General features: G+C 55.1%; 2 protein-coding genes across 4 annotated transcripts in view; one reads left to right on the top strand and one right to left on the bottom strand.

The window, feature by feature from the left end:
- FAM168A (family with sequence similarity 168 member A) overlaps positions 1-4,904 on the bottom strand; it is a 131,401-nt gene extending 126,497 nt beyond the window's left edge. The window contains exon 1 of the mRNA XM_032095053.1: positions 4,841-4,904. The gene's annotated coding sequence lies outside the window, so the exon portion shown is untranslated. The remainder of the gene's footprint in view (positions 1-4,840) is intronic.
- Positions 4,905-8,259: 3,355 nt separating this feature from the next.
- On the top strand, positions 8,260-14,259 carry PLEKHB1 (pleckstrin homology domain containing B1). 3 transcript variants are annotated; one of them, XM_032095078.1, is made up of 7 exons: positions 8,260-8,525; positions 9,636-9,695; positions 10,164-10,316; positions 11,137-11,239; positions 12,072-12,111; positions 12,747-12,852; positions 12,926-14,259. In XM_032095078.1, the coding sequence occupies exons 2-7, from the start codon at positions 9,659-9,661 to the stop codon at positions 13,060-13,062; spliced, it is 576 nt and encodes a 191-aa protein (XP_031950969.1). In that variant the 5' UTR covers positions 8,260-8,525; positions 9,636-9,658; the 3' UTR covers positions 13,063-14,259. The 3 variants fall into 3 exon arrangements, with proteins under 3 accessions (XP_031950969.1, XP_031950966.1, XP_031950961.1); XM_032095075.1 differs by having other exon boundaries at positions 8,261-8,525; positions 9,633-9,695; XM_032095070.1 differs by lacking the exon at positions 8,260-8,525 and having other exon boundaries at positions 9,567-9,695.
- The last annotated feature ends 3,504 nt before the right edge of the window (positions 14,260-17,763 follow it).

Raw genomic sequence — 17,763 nt, 5'->3', positions numbered from 1 at the left:
TTGTAGAATAAACTACTACAGAATCAAATGTTTATACAGGGACCTATTCCAGAGTAATTGCATTTCAAATGTTCACAAGCTTCATACAAAATACTCTTCAGCAGGGAAAAGCCCTTAGCACCTGTCTGTCCATACAGACATGACAATTATCCTGGGTAAAATGTCATCAGGAACTGGAATGAACGATCTTACTTTGCCCAGCAAATTGGCAGGAGAAGGTAGAATCATGGAATTGTTAACAGTGGAAAAGACCTCAAGGATCATGGAGCCCCCCAGCACCACCAAGGCCACCACTAACCCATGTCCCCAGGTGCCACATCCACATGGCTTTTCGATCTGTCCCAGGATGGGGACTCTGCCCCCACCCTGGGCAGCCCACGGGACTGTGGGGACTCGTAGGACCTGGTTTAAAATAACCACACAAATCCCCTTGTCCATCAAAAAGCGAGTTGTTATTGCCTATAAATCCAAGCATAAAGAGCTGAATGGAAAATGGGGAAGAAGAAGACCATGCACAAAACTTCTCACCAGTCTTCAGGATGTATTTCTAATCTCAGAATGACAAAACCGACTCATTATCAAATTTAGGGAGCTGGTATCTAACAGCAGAGAAAGCAGAAGCCCAAGCACTGGGCTTTAATTTGTGGCAGATAAAGAGCCTGATGCCATAAAAGAGGCAGATCTTTTTTATTAAGTTCTACAGCAAATTAGGAGGAAAAACCCTGCGGACCCCAAGATGTTATGGTCTATTTTAACTTTTGCTGCAGTCGGCAATCTTTATCCATTTTATCAAAGAATTAGACATGCCTAGCAGGCATGATGGCATCTATTCTATTTTTTTTTTTTGCCAGTTTAGTACTTTTCCTCTCATAAAATACTCTAAGCTTGTCTCCAATAATCCTCCCAAATCTCTAACCCTTGCTGAGACAAGGAAGGCAAAAACGATCAGCCTACAAATACACTTCAGCTTTAATCTTCATATTGAGAAAGTTATTGTACCAAGGCCACGATAAACTCCAGTTTTCTGCTCTGACTTCTCATTTTTCCACTCTCCAGTTCTCCACGTGACTGTTTCAGCCAAGCAGAGGAAGGAGAGACAGGGTAAAGCACAAACAAATACAAACCAGAGGAGGGGAATGTGGGTTTTTTTCAGCTTTTATAAGTCCTATGACGATAATCTCCTAAATGGTTTGCTGGGGAGCGTCAGCAGGCCCACATTTTTTCCTCCCAGAAAGCACAGTCACTTGAAATTCCTGTGCAGTGCTCAGGGTTTTCAGCACATCCATAGTAAACAAAACCCAGAGGAGCTTTGGAAAAATTATCCAAGTCCCACTCACACTCTAAAAATCCGTGCATCCCCGTCATCCTCAACAGAAGATCATTCCCTACATGGTTCTTAAAAATAAACAAGCTTCCACAAATTTCAGATCTGCAAGTGCTGGATATGCCTTAAAAGTTGGATCTTTGCTGCCTGGGATCTTAATTATAGGTCTGGGATTCCTGCTTCAGATGCTCATGGCACACCTGCCCCTCAGCAGAAGAAAATCCTGGAAATACCCAACTGTTGCTTCCCATTCAAGCTAACAAATAAACATAAAATCCCACCTCAAGGTTATCCACCTAACAAAGCACTGAAAAATCAGAGCACAACACAAAATGTGTATCGTAGACATGTTTTCATATTGATTTCATTCTCTCTCTGCCCAGGTGGGAAGTGCAGTCACATCATCCTGCCTTTCTCCAAAAATCAGGTTTACACAAATTTTACTGGGAAAAAATTCCCCCCCTGGGATGGTGGGGAGGCCGTGGCACAGGGTGCCCAGAGCAGCTGTGGCTGCCCCTGGATCTCTGGCAGTGTCCCAGGCCAGGCTGGACGGGGCTTGGAGCAGCCTGGGCTAGTGAAAGGTGTCCCTGCCATGGCAGGGGGTGGCACTGGATGGGATTTAAGGTCCCTTCCAACCCCAGCCATTCTGGAATTATGAATTTGCATAAATAAACACAGCCCTGCCATGACATTCTTCCTTCATATTTAGGGATATCAATGTTTTTGACACAAAAATAGGAACAAAGTGATTCAGTTGAGTGGAAGGAACTAGAAGGTGACACAATTTAACAGCTCTGCAGAACTGTGTCTGTCCAACTGGTATTTGAGTCACACGGAAATAATTCCTGAAAATTTATTCCCAGTTTTAAACAGTGACAGATAAAGATTCAGTATTTTTTAATTCAGAGACTGAAGAGACCATCAACAGGTAAAAAACCAGACTGGTGGGTTTTATTTCTCGTCAGTGAAACAAAAATCTTCATCTCTTCACTGAAGGGATGCATGGCATGAGCATCCAGTAGCATCCAAAGGGACTGGCATTTGAAACTGGCAAAAAGAAAATACCACAGAGTATGACAGGAGCCCTTTCCTCACTCGGTCATTTCGGATCGAATATTCCTACGGACTGGACATGAGAACCTATGGATTTTAAGCTGCAAACCAGAGCCCAGCTGATGAGGAGGATCACAGCACAGGCACGTCAGCGAGCATGAGGGAGCTAATTCGGGACAGAAACAGGGAGAGGAATGCCCCGGCACACGGAGAGACTTCAGGAATTGCAGAGGAAACAGAAAGTACACTGAGCACTTGTGCTGCGGAAAGGGAAACCGGGGGCCTCTGCAGATACCATCAGGCCCCAAAGGCAGGGCTGGAAGACAAATGAAGATCATAATCCGCACTGAAGGGAAGAGCGAGCTCACAAAGGAAGATATAAAAGTTGTGTTTCCCTTTTGACAGCCTCGACAACTGCTTTCCAGAGAGCTGGGAGGCTGCTCCGAGTTCCCGGCTGGAAACACGGGGGGGTTCTGACTACCTGAGGAGAAGGCTCTGAAGCACCTCTGCCCCAGCAAGAGCAGCAAAACCCCTGGATTTAGAGCCAGATGGAATTCTGTTCATGCCACAGCTTTCACAGCAGGTGACCCAGCAGCGACATCCCAGCGGTGAATGTCCCACTTCCCTGAAAGGGAGATCGGTGCCAATCCCACGCCTTGGAGAACTTCCCAAAAGCAGGCACTACCCTGGATTCCACAGACACCTCCCCTGCCTGAGGTGGCTGCGTTCGCACCTCCGTGTCCAAGCTGAGCTCTCCCAGGCAGATCGCATAATTCAATTTAGCCCCCATTCAATTACCATTTTAATTACGCTTTCAGTGCAGGTACCGAAGGCCTTTCACAGAACTGCTGCTCCAAAGCATTCTCACTCTCCTAAGAAATGTTGGCAGGAGCAGCATCGCCTCTCTTCCCTGTTCTTTCCCGGTATCCCCGTGGTGGGTTACGGATCACGGGGACCAGGAAAACTTAACTGCAGGGTTTAAAAGTCCCTGGATAGTTCACCTGCTGCAATGCAGGCTTACCATGGGGTTTGACAGATGAATATCAACCAGGATCAGAAAGCATCTCCCCAAACATCCTCCCTCAGTGATTGTATCCCAGTTATCCCACATACATTTTTTTGCAATCTAGATTTCTCACTCCAAGGAATATTTTCTGAACAAATTCCAAACACCTCCACGGCACACATTTTGCTTCCAGTCCCTTTGTTCCAGAGGATATATATATCTATCTGTCCGAAAAAGTGTGTCTTTGCTGACAGCCAGGAATTTTAATCAGCTGAAGAATACACCCCAAACCCCCCAGATCTGGACAATAATATCTGTAACACTTACCCCACGCTCCCTAAAATAAAGCACGTGATTTGGGAGAGAAAGATTCCTTCTAAAAAACATCCACATTTGCCTTGGTAAATAAAAAGTTGGGATGCATAACTGGGTAAGTTGGTATTTGCAACTCCCAGAACAAAAAGTTAATCAGATTTAATGCAAAATACACAATGCTGGCTGATATCAGTCCTTTTATTACCTATATATGTATAACAAGAATACAGATACAGATCATAGTGGCTGTTGGGGTTTTTTTTTAATAGACTCAACCATAAAGGTCAAGAGAAGCCACGAAACAGTTAAAATTCAGAATCAGAAAGAACTGAAAAAAAAAGAAAATAAGCATTTGGCCTCTTCATACTAATTTCCTTTTTCTTTACATTGCTCAACATCGCTCCTCAATTTGAGTTCTAATCAACAACCACTTCACAGCTCACATTTTATGAAATAATGCAGTTGATGCAATCAAGTCCAGCAAAATGTTTCCCTAAAGATGTTTCCATCATTCACATGCCTTTAAAAAAACACACACATGCACACAAAAAAAGGCTCTGACTTCCTCCATCACTAGTTAACAGCAAAAATAAACACACCACAGCATCTTAAATCATATTTTCATTAAAACAAAAATAGAATCTTTCTGGGGTTTCTTTCTGCTTAGTACAACATGTCTTTGTCCAGGAGAGGGGGGAAAAAAATACCCTCAACCTGCTCATTTTTCTACACTTGACAATAACGAGCACCAAATAAATAAAATTCAGCCTATGGAAATACAAACCATAACCCAAAAGCTCATCACGATGTGCAGTGAGGGGAGAAAATGCCCCCCAAACCCAACCCGGTACAAAAGCTCTTTCTGCTAATGAGTATTTATTTCATTTCCATACTTCCAGGCTCCTCTGCTTTCTATAAAGGACGGAAACCAAGCTCCTTTTTGGCATTATTCACCCACAATGTAGCGATGGACTTCACTGCCCTGAACACCACAATGCCAACAACAGAGCATGCAAGCAATCATTATTAAAAAGAAATTAAAAAAAAAAAAAAAAGGAAATAATCCACATTTTCATAAAAACGAACGGAATACGCATTTTATACAGGCAGAAAAATCTTAACACCGCCTGGCATTTCCCAACCTGGATGTCCCTGCTTTCATTCCTGTGGATGCTGCGCGCCGACATCCCCCCGCTCACCAAACCCTCTTACCATTTTATAACCATTTAAAAAGCATTTTAACCCCCCAGCAGGGCTGCGGGACGGGGCTGCCGGCCACAGCTCGGCCCTTCCCATCGCACGGAGTTGCCGGCGGGCTCGTCAATATTCCCGGCATCTCTCCTGCCGGCCCCACGTGCCCCTCGGGATATTTTGGGGGGGTTCGCCCATTCCCGGGGGGCACCCCCAGCCCGCGCATCCCGTTCCCTCTTTCCATGGATGGCGGTGAGCCTGGGATGGGGGAACAGCCCCTGGAGGGGCAACAGGCTCTGGGGGAAAACAGCCCCTGGGAAGGCGGGACAGCAAATTTGGGGGGCAACAGGCTGGGGGGGGGGGGAATAGCCCGGTGAGGGGCAACAGGCTCCACTGGGGGGGACACACACAGGCTCTCGGGGACAGCAGCCCCGGGGGACACGGCCCGGGCGGGGAACAGGAGCTGTGAGAAGGGGGGACACACGACAGGCGCGGGGGGACGGGGGGAACAGAGCCCCCGGGGGAACGGGCTGCGAGGGGACACGGGGACAAGAGCCCTCGGGGGCAGCAGGAGCCCGGGGGGACACGGGCTCTGCCGGGCAGCGACAAACCCGGGGCCGGTCCCCCCGCCCCAGGGCTCCGCTCTCCGCTGCCCCCGGCCCGGCGCTCCCGCCCCTCACGCCGCTCCCGCCGCGGGGCTGAGGGATGCGCCCCCCGCCGCCCCCTCCCCGGGCGCTCTGAGGGAGCCCCCAGCCACCCCCCTGCATCACCGCGGAGCCCCCACGCCGCCACCCCTTTCCCGCCGCTGTCACCCGGGGGTGTCCCCCCTTCGCTTCCCCTCCCCTTACCTGCGGCTGCTCGGGCGGCGGCGGCCCCTGTGCCGGTACAGCAGCTCTCCCTCTCCTCCTCCTCCTCCTCCTCTTCCCGCTGCTCCCACAGCCGCCAGCCGGGAATGGGGGGGGTAGGGGGGGCAGTACCACCAGCGGGACCGTTACAGCCGCCGCCGCTGCGGGGACTACAGCTCCCGGCAAGGCCCGCGCGCCGCCGCCGCGGCTCGCCGCTGGCTGCCCCGCGCGAGGGGTCATGGGTGTTGTAGTCCGCGCGGCTGGCGAGGGAAGGACATCAGGCGACAGGGCCCGGACAGGCGCGGGGCGTGCTGGGAGGTGTAGTACAGCAGGGGTAGAGCCGCCGGGCATGGTGGGAGTTGTGGTTCAGCGAGGCATGACGGGAGCTGTAGTCCGCGAAGGCTGAGGGAGGGAGAAGGCCGCTACGGGAATCCCGCTGGGATATGCCAGGTGGGGCTTCACGGCGATTCGGGATCTGAACCCGGCTCCGGGAGACCCTTCCCGGGTCGCCTGGCGAGCGCAGGGTCGCGGGCCGGTAGCGGGAGGGGAGCGGGGAGCCGCGGGGCCCGGCCTTGCCTGCACAGCCCTCCGCCCGCCGTCTCCATGGGGCTCTGCCCCGTCCTTCTCCTCGCACCGAAACCAGCCCCTCACCCTGCTTAGGGCAGGAAAGGAGTATTTTGGAAAGAGATGGAGAATTCCTGTGGATCTTCACCCAGGGACTGGGACGAGTAGGGCACCCATGCCCCCCGCCCCCCCTTCACTCCCTCACAACACTCGTTGCTGTTCGAAGTATTTTGCTGCGCTTTTTTTTGGTGGGGATTCACGCTGTAAATTGTGCTTCCTGAGCCATGGATGTGGAATGCCTCCCTTGGGAATCAGGGAACTGGGACAGGGGTAACAAGGGTCTGTTTCCCACCCCTGGGACACGCAGGGATGGGTGTGGAGGAGGTGAAAAACATGTCAAAGGAAACATTTCTCCTTGTGCATTTCTCCTGCAGGATTCCAGCGGCACCAATGGGACATGCTCATTACAGGAAAAGGAAAATCCCTCCAGAGGGACTTGCGGGGTGTTTAACCAGGTGCCGACCTGTCCCGAGTGTGGGAATGACAGAAACAGCAAACGCTGGGGGTGTCACCTGCAGTTGTCCCCAGGTTCAGCTCTGAACCGCCAGACCTTCTGTCTCCACAGATCCACAGCACCGGGAAACCTGGGGAGACCCCCTGTGGAAGACATGGATTTCCTGAGATGCGGGAAGAGTTTCAAAATTCCTTGGTTTCCTACCCAAAACCCAAGCCTGTGGCTGGGGTGGGGGAGATCCCCACCAGGCACGAGCCACTGCAGACAGAGCTGGAGGAAAAACAAACCAGAGGCATCAAAGTTCATAGATTTTATTAAGCAGTGCCCAACTGCTATGGAAAATGGGGGGAAATTCAGGATTTGGCTCTCCTGAGCGAGGGACAGAGTGTATTCCCACATGGCATCTCTCCTTTCTCTGGCTGGAAACAATGTCCTGGCTCTTTGGATCACTATTTCCACCCAGCATGTCCCAAATTTATCCTATTGAACATAAAAAACCCCACCCTGGTTTACAAAAAAATTAATAGACCAAGCCCCCCAATTCCCACACTGGCACCATTTCCTTCCCAAGAGGAAAACCACAATGGAAAAGTTTTGAGAACAATTAATTCCAAACTGACACGTGTCTGTATGGAGAGGCAGCCCAATACATCCAAATTCCAGTCCATATCTCTTCCTAAGGGAACTTTTTCCTGGACTCATTGCAGGACAAAGTCTCTGGCCCAGCCAGATTTCCAAATAATGTCCCTGATTTTGGAAATATTCAGCACCACCAGGATGTTTTGCAGCCCCATAACCAGCACGGCGGGATGCACAAGGCTGTGAGTGTGGCCTGGCTGAGGGGGTGATTCCAGTTCAACTCCTTCGCGATCATCCAGTGGGCTGCTGGATTAATTTAATTCCTTCTGCTGTTTACCACAGTAAAGCCAGCCCTGGAAGGAGAGGAGGGAAAAGGGCTTTACATTGAAAATTCTGCTGGAATAGAATTTTTTTCGTATCTTAAGGGTTGCTGTGTACTCAATAAGCATCTTTTATTAACAGCCCAGCCTCAGCCATCACCTGTGTCTTGACTTTCCCAAATAATCCAACCTCGTGTCCCAGAGCCCGGGACAGTTCTAATTCCGGCAGAAGCCAGGACAGACCTTGATTTTGACCTAGAGGATTGTTCACTCCACTTGGAAATTTATTTCAGACGAGCACTTTGGTGCTTAAAACTTGGGTTGTTCCTGATTTATGCTTCTGGCATGAAACACCTCGCCAGACCCATTCCCAGCAGCGGAGGAAAATCCTGCATCCCCCAAGCATCGCCTCCCCGTGCCCAGCTCTGTGCGGGGCAGCAGCCCCCCCCCGGACGCCCGAATTCGGGGGTGCCGTTCTGGCTGAGCCCCCTCCCAAGGGCACCCACACTCCTGGATGCGCTCCTCGTCAGGAGCAAAGGGGGGGGGGTGGATTTGAGGAGAAAGTGAGCATGGGAGCTGCTGGATCAGCCACGGGCATCCCAGGTGGCACCAGCCCGGCAGCATCCCCGCCGCGCAGGCGCCGGGCGGCGGCTTTTTCGGGATAAACCGCTGGAAAGCGGGATTCTCCCGGCGGCCGGCACTTCGGGATGCTGGTGCCGGACTACAGCTCCCGGCGAGCCGCGCGGGCGGGCAGAGCCGGGCGGCGGGAGCGGAGCGCAGCGCATCCCGCAGCGGGCACCGCCGCCTCCGCCCGGTGAGGGATGCGCGGGGCGGCTTCGGGGGGCTGGGGGCGCGGCGGGACCGGGGAGGGGGGACCGGGGCAGGGAGAGTGCCAGGGGGCCGGTACTGAGGGGGGCGGGTTCCTGAGGGGGGCAGAAACGGTGCCACAAAATGTGGGTACGGAGGGGAAAAGATGCCAGGGGATGTGGGATGAGGGCACCAGATGTGGGTGCCGAGGGACTGTGACTAGAGTGGGATGAGGGTGGCACAGGGACGGGAGCGGAGAGGGATGGGGTACCCAGGGGTGCGAGGGCAGGAGGATGAGGGTGCCAGGGGATGGGGGTGTCCATGGGCTGTGATTTTGCGGGGATGTGGGCAGGGCAGGGTGAGGGTGCCAGGGGATGGGGGTGTCCACGGGCTGTGATTTCCCGGGGATGTGGGCAGCGCAGGGTGAGGGTGCCAGGGCTGCAAACTCCATGGGGACCTGGATACTCAGGGATTCAGGCACTCGGTAACGCAGGCACAGAGGTACTGGGGGGTGTTTGTGCCTTGCCGTGCCCCCAGAGGTGGTGGGAGATCCTGGAGGCCATCCCAGGGTATCGAGTTCCCATCACTGGGTGCTGGGATTCCCAGCTGATGGTGGGTATGGGGGCTGTGGCCAGGGAACTGCTCCTGCCTGTCTCTGGGGTGTTGGCTGTGCTTGGGGACCTGGGGAGCGATGACTTCATGGCCTTATTAAGGACTAATTTCCATCCAGGCAGGGAAAATAAACAAGTGTAGGTGTCGTTTACCATGGAAAGTTACTGGGGCTGTGGGGAGGCACTGCCTGTTTTCATCCATGGCCCGGATTTCTCCATTTACCTCCATGGGACGATAATCCCTAAATCCCGATGAGATTAAAGGCAGAAAGAAAGGTGGCCGGAGTGCCTCCTTCGCGATGTTTCCCAGATGACGAAATCCCGCGTCTGTCTAACGCCGATTAACCCGGGCGCTGAGCTCATCCCCCAAAAATACCAGGAGCAACAAGGGTGAATCCCCATCCCACTTGGCCCCCAGAGGCTGTGGGGAGGTGAGAGCCATGGGCAGAGCCGGAGGCGAGGCAGGAGCTGCTATTTTAACCCCATTATTCTTCCCATCCCAGCAGATCCGGCGAAGCCTGTGGCAGCCATGGCGCTGGTGAAGAGCGGTTGGCTTTGGCGGCAGAGTAAGTGCCACCCTTGAGCTTTCCAGGTTGGGAGCCCCTCGAAAAACCCGGAGGGGTTTGCTGGGAAGAGGTGGGGTGTGGGGGACACAAGGAGCCCCAACCTGGGCGGTTAATCCACAGCAGCAGGGAGATTGTGGCTCAGCCGCTCGCGGATTTACGTAAGCGGAGAGAGGGGCTGCCTGCCATGAGAACAGACACACGGCTCCGTGTCCGGGGCTGGATCCGCTCCCGTGCGCTCGGCAGGGCGGCACCCAATGCCCTGATGGCTTTTTTGGCAGCCTTTTTCCACTTAAAGCCACCTGGCCACGCTGCCCCGGATGCTCATGCCAGGCACGGGTGTCCTGTGGGATGCAGCAGCTCACAGGAGCTGGAGATGGATGTTTGGAGGATGACATTGGCTCTTGTGAGCGCACTGGCCGTGTCCCACCGGGCTCCCTGGGGTCCTTCACCTGCTCCCTGTCCCACCAGGCTCCATCCTGCGCCGCTGGAAGAGGAACTGGTTCGTGCTCTACCTGGATGGCAGCTTGGTTTACTACCACGACGAGACGCAGCGGGACATGGACGGCCGGATCCACATCAAGTACAGCTGCCGGGACGTGCGGATCGGCCGCGAGTGCAAGGGTGAGCAGAGCCCCTGTTCCCGAGCCCTGCATTCCCAACCCCATCCCACACAGGGCTCTCCATGTGGCTGTGCCCCTCTTAAACGACGCACATCCAGCATACCCCCTAAATAATCCAGGCTGTCTCATTCACAGCTTCTCGTTTGCAGCCAGGAGACGCTGGATCGTCTCTGCCATTGCTTTTCCTGGGGGAAGGAAGGAAGGAAGGAGGAACTCTCCTCCTGGTTTGTGCTTGTAGCAAACAGGATCCCACGGCCCTGACTCATCACTCACGTCTCGCACAAACAAGGGGAACAAAGCAGCAGCTTGGCTGGGCCCCGCAGCCCACGGCCGCCGCACAAAGCTCCTTTCTTGGGCTGGGAGCGCCGGTGGGAGCACAATCCCGGAGCTTTGTGCTCACCGGAGGGTCCTGCCAAGCCTGGAGAACGGGGGAAGATACATGAGCCTCATGGATTTAAGATTTTGCTCTTGCTTGAGCTCACAATCCCACTCCAGCAATGCGCATCTCCTGTTGCTACAAAATTTGGGTGTGCTCTGGCAAGTTCAAAGCAAAGGCAGCTCGGCCTCGTGGCCTCGAGCAGATTTTTGGCAGTTTGCTGCCCTTCCTTCTGCCATGGGGGTGGAGGTTTCTGCCCATCAGCTCATTCCTTGGGTTGGCTTTTAACCTGTGAGATCCTGACCGCATACTGCACGTGGAGATGGAGCCGAACCTAAACCCACCAGCTCTCACGCCAGAGGGAATTTGGGGCCCAGGGAGGGTCTCTGGGGCATCTCCCTGGCTGAGGCTGGATCCCACCCCATCCCTTTCCTTCCCTTCCCAGACGTGCAGCCGCCCGAGGGGAGGAGCCGGGACTGCCTGCTGACCGTGGTGCTGCGGGACGGCTCCAAGACCACGCTGTGTGCCCAGAGCGAGGACGACGCTGTGTAAGTGACTTTTGCGTCCCAATTATCCCAGCCTGGAAAGAGCCTGGGCCACACGAGAGCCCCGTCCTGCTCCCACCACATCCCACCCTTGGCTAAATCCGCCCCCAGCCTGTTTTCTCAAACACGCTCGCAGGGCGAAAGGCGCAGGAGGAGATTTGGGGTTCCCACTGAATAATCCAGAGCCAAAAGCAGCTATTTTTAAGCAGTCTCCTGAGGGAGGGAGGTTTCCTCATGGATGAGAAATCCCCTCTTGGCCTGACTGAGGAGAAGGGTTTTCATCAGTGTTTGTAAATAAAAACTGTGAATGTGAAGCCCTCGCTGGCTTGAGGCAAACTGCCCTTTTTAGCACTGTTCCCCTTCTATTTATTTCTAAAAGAAATTAGAAATTAAACTTTAAAAAGAGTTTTATTTTATGAAAATTGATTGTTTTAAAATAAAACTTTTAAAAATTAGAAGCGGCAAACATTCAGCTGCACCTGGATTGAGGGAAATGTTCAGCTGTGGCCAAGCAGAACTTCCTCAACTGAGCTTGACCTCAGCTGAGTGGAAATTCATCCATTACACGCTTTTCCCTCCAAACTTAGGTGTCATTTTCCTGCCTGCCCTTGTTTTAGTCGGGGCCATTCCCAGGGACTGCCCTGTGCCCATCTCTGTGGTGTTGGGCACCTCCCAGCACATTCCCAATCCCAGCTGTTAGCCCAGCACTCATTAATAGGGAATTAAAGATTAGTGCCAGCCCCATGGCCACATCCAGGTCCCCATGGAGGGGAAAAGGGACAGTTCCCACCCCTGCAGCACCTGCCAAAAATGAGTGCCTCTGTTTTGTTTGCAGTGCTTGGAAGATGGCTGTGCTGGAGGCTAAATCCACCCCGGTGAGGCTTCGTCCCCCTGAGCAGGGACACCATCCTGGCATGGGATTTGGGATTCAGGATTCGGGCAGGGGGAGGTTACCCCAACCCTGGTCCTTCCCAGGGCTGACACTGAGCTTGGAGAGGCTCCCCAACACCCACTGTGCAGCCTCAAGGCCCAGGGAGTAAAGTCCCTGGAGCCACAGGGAAGAAGGTGGGGAAGGGTTGGATGTCACCACTGATGGCAGGTGACAGAGCCACGGGAACCCTGTGCACTGGTGGGGGGCGATGGGAGTAGAGTTAAGGCGACAGGGACACTGTTAAGGGGAATGGGGGCAGAGCTGAGGTGACAGGAACACAGCTAAGATGACAGAGACACTGTTAAGGGGACAGGGACAATGCTAAGGTTATAGGGACACAGTAAAGGGACAGCGACACAGTTAAGGTGACAGGAACAGGTGAAGGGAATGGGAGCAGAGTTAAGGTGGCAGGGACACGGTTAAGGTGACAGGGAAGGGGCAGTCAGGGTGACCTGAGCACAGGCTGCCCCCAGCCCTTGGGACTGTTCAGATTCCCCACCCAAGGGACCCAGGGCCCTGTCACCCCTGGGGGGGCTGCGGCCCAGCCCCACAAATTCACCCCACCCCCCGCTGCTCCAGGTGCACGTGTACGACCCCTACGACGACGACTACTACCAGACGGTGCCCCTGGACTCCCACCAGGCCGCCTACATCAGCTCCGGCCACTACGGCCACCAGTACGGAGGTGGGTGGCCCGGTGGCCCCGGGGGGTGCTCGAGGCCGTTCCGCACCCCGCTCACGGCCCTTTTCCCCTGCAGCTCCCGGGGTGACCCACGTCATCGTGCGCGAGGATCCCTACCGCGTCTCTGGGGACCAGATGGCCCTGGGGCTGCTGGCAGGGGCCGCCACCGGCGCCGCCCTGGGCTCCTTCATGTGGATGCCGTGCTGGTTTTAGCAGCCCCCAGGCCGGGCCTCGGCCCCCGCTTTGCTCCCCAGCCCGGTCTAACCTACCCCTGGCTTCGAACCTGCCCTGAGCCCACCTCAGCCTCCCCAAAACACCCTGGGGACAGAGACCTCCCCACACGCCCTCCTCCCAGTCCCAGCTTCTGCATTAAATAACCCCCAAGTGCTTCAGAGCCCCCCCAAAACCCACTCCAGAACCCCACAGCATCCGATTCCCATCGGCAAAGGGCCCGGGGAGCTGCCGGGGCTGTTGGCAGAGCTTCCCCACCCCAAATCCCCACAGGGAGCTGGCTGCAGAAATACCGTGTTTGGGAGCGAGGGGGAGTCAATATGGGGGGAAGTGGCTGGATCTTTTTTGGCTGGGTGAACCCCACAATGCAGAGGCTTTTTAAGGGCTGTTTTTGGGAGAGGCTCCAGCACTGGAGCAGGAGCTGACACAGGGGGCAACCACAGGGATGCTCAAGAGGTGGGTGAAAGATTAAGGAGGATGAAAACCTTTGCAGGATTTCCACCCCTTTCCAACTCTCACCGGTTTCCCGGGCCTGGCCAAGTTGGCGAAATGGTGCAAAACCCTCAGGAACTGGAGTTAAACCCTTGGGAACCAGGCTGAGAACAGCCCAGGGAATATCCCAACCTTTCCAGCCAAGTGGGAGGGACACACCGCATCCTCAGTTTCACCTTGATTTTTGGGAGGGCGAGAAGGGCAGCTCTCCATGGGGACAAGGGATCCTTTCTGGCAGCCGAGCCAGGATCTTCACAGCAGGGATTTGGGATTGAGGGGGGACACACGGTCAGGCCAGGGGACAAGCAGCAGCTCAGGGTTTTGGTTGGGCAGCACCAGGGAGATGGCGATGGAAGGGGTGAGGAGCAGCTGCTGAGCATCACCCCCAGAGCCAGGATTGTATCCTGGAACCACGACTGATACTGGATTTAGGAATTACAAACCCCATAGCTGGATAGAAAACCACCAGTGATACCAGCACCTCAACCTGCTCTTGCCTTTAGAGCCCCGGGTCAGTTCCTCCCTGTGCCCATCGGGGGACTGGGACATCCCAACACACCATCCTCATCCTCTCCTGCATTCCCTGCCTCTCTCCTGCTGTGCATCTGCTCCCAGAAAGAGAAAAAAACAAACAAACAAACAAACAAACAACCTCTTTGAAGTCTAATAAAGGCAGCAAAAAACCAGCCCTGGCCTGCGGGTGAGTGAGGATGAGGAGGGAATACTCAGCCTTGGCCACCTCCAGGGGTGGGAAGGACTGTGTCCTCCTGGAGAGCTGCCCAGGGATGTCCCCAGCTCCTCCGCCTCCTCCTGTGCCCCTTTACCTCCCTCCCTTTCCCACTGGGAGCTCTGGGGGTTCCACCTTCAGCCTCTGAACGTGGTACAGTGGCCCTGAAGAGATACGGAAGGGACAAAGCTGCCCCAAAAATCCTCTTCCTGTGCACGAGAACCACCGTCGTGTGCTGGCAGAGCAGCTCCTTCTTTTGCACCACGGATTCATGGGATGAGGCGTCTCCACCTGGGACAGGCCCCGCGCAGTGTCAGGCACTGCCAGCCCCGGGTTAGGCCTTGAGGTGGCTGAACAGAATCCCTGGTTCTGTTTAATTTGCAAAGCAGGAGTCACGCCTGGCTCCCACTTCTACGCCAGGGATTCAGGCCCCTCCATCCCTCTGTTAATTCCAGCACAAACACCAGCTCCCAAGGGCTGGAGAGGTGTCGGATCCAGCCCCACACACCCCATTGCATCCTCATCCCTCGTGCCTGTCCATGACCCCGGCCAGGCCCCGCAGCGCTCACTCACCGGTACCTCCCCGTGGCACCGCCGCTCCTGGGCCGCTGATCCAGCACCCACGGCTATTCCTGCTGCAGGGGCGGGCACAGGAATGAAACAACTCCTGTGACGGGGGGCACTGTCCCCATTTCCAACCTGTGACACGTCCCAGCCGTGTGTGCTGGCATCCCAAAATCCCCACGTGCTGGGCTGATCCCCCAGCGTGAGCAGCAGGGAAGGGCAGATTCTGCCCCACTCGGGTGAGACCCCACCTGCAGAGCTGCCCCAGCCCCGGGGCCAGCAGCACAAGGACCTGGAGCTGCTGGAGAGAGCCCAGAGGAGGCCCTGGAGCAGCTCCAGGACCTGGAGCCCCTCTGCTCTGGAGCCAGGCTGGGAGAGCTGGGGGTGCTCACCTGGAGAGGAGAAGGCTCCAGGGAGAGCTGAGAGCCCCTTGCAGGGCCTAAAGGGGCTCCAGGAGAGCTGGAGAGGGACTGGGGACAAGGCATGGAGGGACAGGACACAGGGAATGGCTTCCCACTGCCAGAGGGCAGGGATAGACGGGGTATTGAGAAGCTTTTCTGGGCAGCCTGTGCCAGGGCCTCACCAACCCCACAGGGAAGAATTTTTCTCTAATATCTACTTTACCAATCCAATATCCATTTTATGATTCACCAGCCAAAGTGCATAATCCCAGGTGAGACACACTGGGAGGTGGAAACATCTGAAAACTTGTCACCAGTAGCAACACAACCTAGAAACTGTCCCTCATTCCCATGCCATATCCGGCTGCTGACCTGAGAAAGCTCCTTTTCCCCAGCTCAGACACCCATGCTCCTCATCCCTGAGGTACCTGAACATTCCAAAGCTGTTCCTGCTTCTCTCCTGCTGTGCTGGTCTCCCAGAGATCCAGGGACATGGAGCAATCCGGGCAAGAACAGTGATGGACCAGCACATGCCTCCAGCAGCAATTCCCAGGGTCTTCACGCCGGAAGGAACAGCTGGCAGCAGCCAGGCCCTGCACTAGGGAGCTAAATGAAGGAGCAATTAAATATGTTATAAATAATACTGGGAGCACAAACAATTGAACCACAGCCCTCAGAAGTACCTGGCTTGGTCTGCTCCGCCCGGGAGGGGCTTCCCAGGAGCTCGTGGCGCCGACTGAGAGCGGCACTGGGCAGGACCAGAGGGACCAGAAGTGCTGAGGGACAGAGCTCAGGGCTGACCCGCTCCATTCCCAACTCCAATCCAGACTCGCAGCACTCCTCTCTCCCAGCAGGGAGAGCTGCTGAAGCTCCAAACACGGAGCAAAGCTCAGAACAACTCCAAAACCCCTCAGAAAAACAGGATCCGCAGTAAGGAGCAGGCACAAGCCATTAACACCCATCATGCGCACAAACCGCCTGGAAAATGAATCCCACAATATCCCATGGCACAGGAATCAGCTGGGGGCCACGTGACCCTCACTGTGATCCAAACCCACTTCTCTGGAAATCAAGCAGCTCAGGAAATGTCAGGATCAAACCTCCAATTTCCATCTAGCCCCTCTTCCCGAGCTGGGATAAATGCAGGAAAAGTCAGTGCCAAGCCACCAGTGCCGCGAGCGTGGGTAAATCCCATTTTCTCCCTTCCCTGCCCTGTATCCGAGGACACGCAGCGCCGTGGATGGACCCACTGGCCGTGGGAGAGACACTTCAGTTCTTTAATTGGCAATAACGTTAATCAAGCCTTTAATAACATCCTCGTTCCAGACGTGCTCTCCGGGTGGCCGACAGCGAGCACTCAAAACGGCTCTGATTTATATCCAAATGCTTGGAAACAGGTGGCAAGCCTGGAAAATTCGATCTGGAAACAGCACCCCTCCCTCCCAACCCAGCAGGGCAGAGCTGTGGGGCAGCAGGAGCACCATCACCCAGCTGGCCCCAGCCCTTCCCTACCCCTTATCCTCCCGGGAAGGGCAGAGCTGCAATTCCACAGGCGTTTGATTCCCGACACACCCGGGCCCGGCCTTTCCGGCATCAGTCTGGGCAGTCAGCTCCATTCTGCTCCTACAAGAGGATCCTAAATATTTTATAAAAAGCCACGTTCGACTACACCATGCACTCGGACCAGGGTGGGGAAGGGAAAAATGGTTAAAGAGGGGGGGAAATAAAATCGGTATTTTTGCCAGTTGATGAAAAATCCATTAAACTGATGACAAAAGAATTACAATGGTGAAACCCCAAGCCCAGCAAGCCTGGAAAGCCCGGCTCAGGCAGCGGGAGAGCAGCAGAGGAGAAGGCAGCACAGATGGGAAGGAGAGGCTGCTCTGAGGTCTGGGTGTCTGCCGCTGCCTCTCTGACTGCGGGAGCGCTGGCAGCCTGTGCCGCAGCCTGCCCACCCCATTTATCTTCCTTCGGAGCTGGGACATGCCCAGCATGGAAAAAGGTGCTGCTGCAGCAGGTAGGGAGAGCCCTACCTACTTTGGTGTGCTGAGGATTCGGGCACTGCAAGCAGAACTGCAGCAAGGCTACGGCTCGGCTGCTGCAGCAGCTCTGCAGATGCTGCCTGGAGGATCCTTTGGCTCCTCCAGCCTGGAAAAATCAGGACTGATCCCACCAGTGAGCAAAGAAGCCATCAGCACCCTCCAACCCCAGCCAGATACGCCCTCTTGGATTTTGGAGCTGGGCTGGGAGCACAGCTTGACCCACTGCAGCCACGAGCAAGTGGCCAGGAGCACCCTCCGGAGCTGGTGGGTGCCCCCCCCCCATTCCCTGCTCCACGGCAGCCCCGTCTCTGCAGTTTAATCGAGACCCCCTTCACCAGTGGCAGCCTGGGGACACCAGCGGGAGGTGATGGTCCCAAGGCTACCCACGGCAGCAGCCAGGAGGAACCGAGGCGGTGACTGTGGTGTTTCCAGAGGCTCCCACCCAGGGTGGGACCTG

Source organism: Corvus moneduloides, chromosome 2 (assembly GCF_009650955.1).
Source record: "Corvus moneduloides isolate bCorMon1 chromosome 2, bCorMon1.pri, whole genome shotgun sequence".
NCBI lineage: Eukaryota > Metazoa > Chordata > Aves > Passeriformes > Corvidae > Corvus > Corvus moneduloides.
This window is presented reverse-complemented; position numbering and strand designations above follow the sequence as displayed.